This window comes from Capsella rubella, unplaced genomic scaffold, assembly GCF_000375325.1.
Source record: "Capsella rubella cultivar Monte Gargano unplaced genomic scaffold, Caprub1_0 scaffold_1, whole genome shotgun sequence".
Lineage (NCBI taxonomy): Eukaryota > Viridiplantae > Streptophyta > Magnoliopsida > Brassicales > Brassicaceae > Capsella > Capsella rubella.
In genome coordinates this window covers 16135152-16141584 of record NW_006238923.1, presented here as the reverse complement: position 1 = coordinate 16141584, position 6433 = coordinate 16135152, and the positions used below count along the sequence as shown (strand labels likewise).

Here is a 6433-nt window from a genome sequence, read left to right as displayed (position 1 = left end):
CATTGGGACAAAACTCAGCTATGGGAAAAAGAGTACAAACTTCTCACCTAAGTTACCTAGTCCTCATCACCGGGTGAAGTCTTCAGGTTAGATATGTTGAAGACTTGGATCCTTGGTAGGTTGAATGACCCGTCAGCTATGAATGCGTGTGCTTCCTTGGCCATCTCCTTAGCTCTTGAATGAGTGATCCTTCCCACCATCTCCGGTTTCTCTGTAGCCTCTTGCTCCGTGCTAGCCACGATCATATCATTAGTATTAAAATATATAAAATTTTAATCATGATAGAAGCTAAGCTAATCGTTTTTCTCTCTATGGAGTTATGGAGGCTAAACACAAACGGTAGGGTTTCAAGTAAGGAGTTGTATTTAAAAGTTTTCGATCTTAAACATAAAAGTCTGCTTTTGGAAACGAGAGATATTTTTCATTAACGATAAAAATGTAATCCGTTTCTGAGAGCGAACGTAAGCCTCCATACTACTTTTTTAATATATTAGATAAGTGCTACCAGAAACAATTAGCAGAATATATATTGGGACTTTGAATAGTCTACGCTACACAGCCTAACAAATTTAGGGTTTTGACAACCGAAAAAAAAAATGGAGAAACCAAAAGAGAAGAAGAGAAAGAGGAACCGAAAAACGTCGTCTTTTCCTAAAGATCTAACCTCAGAAATACTATTAAGGCTGCCTTCGAGATCTGTTTTGAGATTCCGTTGCGTATCGAAGCTATGGTCATATTTCATCAGCTCTTTCGAGACTCGATTCTTCTCAACACTGCGGCCGAGTCTTCTCGTATGCTATATCGCATACGGCAAGCTCTTCGTTTCCTCTATCCCTCAAGATAATCAGAACTCTTCTTACTCTTGTTGTCAGCCTATTTATCGTTACCATATGAAATTCCCGCAAGGACAATGTTACTTGCCCCCTACGGAATCTGTCCATGGCTTGATCTGTTTTCAAGTATCAGGAGCCCCTGTAGTTTTAATTTATTCAACTTTATGATTTTTGTTTTGTTTTGTTTTGTTTTTGTCTTCTCAAATGTGGCCTCAGCCTTATCATGTGATTTCACAGATTTAGTGTAAGATTTCAAGAGACTGTTGTAGACAAAGTAATCCCTCATGTTTTCGGGGATGGTTTTGAAGAACTTCTCCGCTTCTTCCAAACCAAGCATAGTATCAACCAGTTGAAGCTGAGCTGCATAGTCTTTCGAAAAAATATTAAAGATCTTTTCTTCACACATCCACTCCGATGCTTAACATATTACAAAAGTTCATATCAAATTCTATATAGATAGAACTTGCAAAAGAAAGATAATGTATGTATGTGAGTTCAAAGATAACCGACCCAAGAATCCGAACTGGCAGACCTAGTTCACTTGAAGATTAAAAAACATAAATTTGCTGGAATGAATACTCTTTAGCCAAAAGCTCCAAGATAGGGAGGGAATAAATATTGTTCAAAATACAAGCCAAATACACAAAAAACCATGAAGGGTCTAATACTTTCAATGCTAATGATTTTTTTTGGAGGATCGAAAGTCGGCATAATATATTGGAACTCATCGGGATAATAGTCCAAGTATACTTGAACCTCAAATCTTTTGGCCCTCGCTTGAGATTAGTTAACTTGTACACAAATAGTTACTTACAACAAAACCCGAGCCAGAGCCATAAAGGAAGGCTCAAAGCTGTTCGACTAAGATTCAGTTTGGAGCAAATGAAGAATACCAACAAAATCTTCCTGAAAAATTTGGAAGATTTTGGAGGACATGAGCACTTATTAAATAAAGAAAACATTGTCACTTGTCAGGTTCAGCAAGATAGTGAAAATATGATTTTTTACCGCAAAAAGATATGTAACACATGAGCTCATAGCTTAAAATTTTGACAAATCATCAGCTCTTTTTGAAACTTATATTAGTCTTTATTAATTACAAGATCCAGTTGTATAATCTATTAATAGTCATCCCCAATAATATCAAACATATTTCTAACGTCTCTAAAATGCATATCAATTCTCTTCTTTCTTATCGAATCAACCATTTCCTCAACTTTGGATTCATTCCCTTACGCACGAAACCGAGAAATCAGCAAACCCCGTACGCTCATTTATATCAACCTACGGCCCTGTCTGTGCCATTCGCCACTGTTTGTATACATTATATTCTCTTCCTATCTCGATACTTCTATTTGGTATAAAATATGCAAAATAAGTCTACAAAGCGACACTATTTTCGTTCCATTATTTTAAGCGTAATGAAGAAACTTATTATATAAAACTTGTTTATATAATAAATTACCCGAAGAACCTTTTTTCTATATTTTTTTTATATGAATAGTTGAATACCCTGTTTTTTTTTCGTGTCCATCAATTCTCGATATTTTGGTAAAATAAATTTTATAATAATTAAAATTTCATTATACTTTACAAAAACTTGAATATTTATATAAATTAAAAATTTCAAATATCAAATAATATAAGGGGTAATTTCAAAAATACCCCTTTTCATATACCTCTTTTAAAAAATACCCCTTTTTCAAACTTTATCAAAAAACTCAATAAAAATGTTGAAATTTATCCAAATATGTGTGTAAGCTTATAAATATATACACAAATTACCTTTATATGTATATAAAACTTTATATACCTTTCATAAATAGCGTAAAAATAAATTATAAAAACCTTATAAAAACCTTATAAAACCGTATAAACCCTTTTAAAAACCTTTTAAAAACCTTATAAAACTTATAAAAACGATTTAAAACTATTTAGAACATTTTAAAACATTTGTATCGAATCTCCCAGTAGTAGTTATTATATAGAAGTACCTTATAAACTATATAAAACTTTATAATTTTTTTATATTTAAAAAGGGGTATTTTTGAAAATGGATAGATAAAGGGAGTATTTTTAAAAAGAGGTACACGAAAAGGGGTATTTCTCAAAAATTCTCTATAAATCGAATTAAATATTTAGATTAAATAAAAACTTACAAATATCAGCATACCTGGTACGCTGATAACTCCGTGCCATTCACCACTCTTTGTACAACTTCTCTGCCGGTCTCGATACTTCAATTTGGTATAAAATATGCAAAATAAGTCTAAAAAGCCACAATATTTTCGTTCCATTATTTTAAGCATAATGGAAAAACTAATTACATTAAAACCTCTATAAATTAATACTCGATAAATTAATACTCGATAAATTAATAAATTTTATAATTTAATAAATTTTCTCGGTCCCAAGTTGGGACCATTGTAATTTTAAACACATTCCGATAAAATAATAAGATAATAATATTTTTGAAAATCTTTTGTAAATATTTTCTCAAATTTATATTAATTTTTCTTAGAATCCAATTCTAATAGATTTCATGTATCAAAAAAATCATAGTGTTTTATTCATTCATGATGATTTATTGTTTTTGGTGTATTTGGTTCTAAAAAATTATTGATTATAATGACTAAATCTTAGTTTTGATGTATCTATTTTAAAAAAAATTACCAAATTAGGAAATTATTTTTATTAATACCTCTATAAATTCATAGAATTTCTTGATCCCAATATCATTATTAATTTATATGATAATTTACATTTTTTCATAGAAAAATTATAAAATAACTCCTCAAGAATAGGTCAATAAAATCTATATTAACATTTTTGAAGTACCTTTTGTGTTCTACCCTTTTATTTTGTTATATTTTCATAATTAAACCCTTCCCATTTGATTAAATAGTAAAATTTTAAGATAAATTTTGTAATTAAATCATAATAAAATTGCAAAATTAGAAATCAATTTTTACTACATTTAACAAAGTTTCCTAAAATCTCTCCCTAATAAATCAAATATTTCTCCAATATCTTTATATGACCTTATTTGTTTTTAAGTTTATATTATTACATAAACATATGTATAGTAAAAATATAAAAAAACATTTTTTGCATATGTTGCAATTTGAATTTTTAGATACGGATGTATTACTCAAACGATACAAAAATATGGATGTACTAAAGTAATATTGATAATTGTGAAGCACGGATCATGTGATGGAACGAGTTATAATTTACATAATTATGATTATAGATATTTTTACGGGTTGTCTACTATAGTATAACTCACAAAATATTTTAATATGAAATTATACTATGTAAACGAATATTATGTCAATATCATTTGATTACTTTAAATATTATACTTATTTAATTAATTTGATAAAATTACTATTATATAAAAAATAAATTATCATATAATATTCTACGGGTTAAATCATAGAATTAACAATCAAAATATAGTAGTACACTCTTATATACTCACAAAATTAATAAAAAGAATACATTTTAAAACGTCGTCACGCGGGTTAAAATCTAGTAGTTATAGTATTTTTCAATGAATTAATAGTATAGCTGACGGTTTACAAATTACGGTCATATCTTTTTCAGTAAATCTATACTATTTAAAGGGAAGCATTTTTTAAAAGTGTATCCAAACAGATTAAATAGTAAAATGAAATAAAATGTAATCCTAAACCTATATCCAAACAAAATTAATGACAGATTTTCAAATGAAAAAATATGCTTTACAATAAATAAAAAGTCTAACTAATAACTAACCAATATTCATAGAAATCATAATAAATTTGTTACCATAAAATGTGGCCTATTAAATTCGAAAATTTTAAGATTATATAATATTTTAAACGTTTTTTTTTTTTTTCTTCACAAAGGCAATATCATATAACTATAATTCAAAGTTATGCGTTTTACAAAATAATATGTAACAGAAATTAGACATGTTTTATATTTAGAATGATTACAATCATGTTCAAGGTTCCCTCCCCATACAACATCGAATATATATAACAACTATAGGAAGTGGGAACATTTGACCACACGTCCATGTCCATACAAACAAAAACATTCGTGCCTTAAAACCCCGCGCCAATTTCAAAGACGGCGACGTTTGCATAAACGAATACTTGCTGTGTTTAAATCATCCTCTCCATTATCACCAGTGGACGACTCAGCCTCTTCCGCCTCGTTCTGCTCCGGAATAACTTTCTTCGACTTTTCTCTCTTTCTCACTTGCAATAGCTTCCCGGCAAGATCTCTGCACAGTTCTGTTTTCTCAGCCGACTGCTTCTTCCAGAACTCGGCTTCCGACAATGCTTTTCTCAGGCGAAGTTCCATTTCTCCAGACTGTTTCTTCATATCTTCGATGGTTTTGTCCTTTACTTTCATGAAATAGACAGCTCTTTCCTCCACATTACGTAACTGAGTACACAAATCTCTTGTCACCTGGTTCTGTAACATATGGTTGATGTTAAGTGCTTGTTGATGATATGGAGAAACCAAGCCTAGAGGCATCATCGGGGGTTTCTGTGAGACGGTTCTATTGACTGGTGTTACACTTAGAGACAGAGCCAGCATATCATGGTTTTCTTCCATCTTTGATATATGTCTCAACTGTGAAGCGGATGGAGAATGTAACTGTTACTAGAACTGTATTATAGAAAACATATTTTAAACGTTTATTTTAACTAATTTAAACTAATACAATTCAAAACATTTTAATTTAAAAAATTTCGAAACTTTTAAAATAAACTGATATGTATAGTATTTTAAATTGTATATATGTAAACAGTTTAAATTAGGTAAATAAACGTTTAAAATAAATTAGGTCCAAGGAAAGATAATAATACTATAAATATTTAAATTCTATAAAAGTTTAGGTATTATTAATATTTACTCTGTTAAAAGGTTTTAAAATATTATATGTAAAGTTGTAAAATATCAACTACATGTAAAGTTGAAAATATTATAAATATTTATACTCAATTAAATTCTTTTAAGTTTAAGCATTATTAAATTATAAATTAAAATTTTCAAATATCTTGAAGACAGCAAAATATATTTTCAATTAAAATAAACATGCTTTAAAATAAAATAAAAAAATCAAAACTAATAACTAACTCAGATTCATGGAAATCATAATAAATCTGTTACCATAAAATGAGGCATGTTTAATTAGAAATTGTGTATTTGTAAACATATTTTATAGTTTGGATGCTTATTAAGTGAAATTAATCAAGGGAGATTTTTACAACTAACCTTTATTATGATACCATTTTCTACAAGTACCCTCTCTAGGTGCTCATTTTCAAAATACCCTCTTTTATTATAACCCATGATGAAAAAATGAATATTATTCCAACAAAAAGAATATTCCTTCCGGAAAATTTCCCGCCAAATTTTCCCGCCAAAAATTTTCGGAAAAAAATTTCCCGTCAAAAAATTTCGACAAAAAATTTTCCCGCCAAAAAAAAATTCCCGCCAAAAAAAATTCCGACAAAAATTTTCCCGCCAAAAATTTTCAGCCAAAATTTTTCCGCAATTTCTTAAAAAAACCTTGTAAATATTTATAAATCCCTTAA

The 6433-nt window shown here is 29.1% G+C and overlaps 1 protein-coding gene across 1 annotated transcript; it reads right to left on the bottom strand.

The window, feature by feature from the left end:
• Positions 1 to 4946: 4946 nt before the first annotated feature.
• On the bottom strand, positions 4947 to 5447 carry LOC17899877. Its single transcript, XM_023788754.1, has one exon. The coding sequence runs from the start codon at positions 5445 to 5447 to the stop codon at positions 4947 to 4949; it is 501 nt and encodes a 166-aa protein (XP_023644522.1).
• Positions 5448 to 6433: the final 986 nt, after the last annotated feature.

Bases quoted from the DNA above. Each gene is read 5' to 3' on its own strand.
- LOC17899877 (XM_023788754.1), bottom strand. From the start codon at position 5,447: ATGGAAGAAAACCATGATATGCTGGCTCTGTCTCTAAGTGTAACACCA.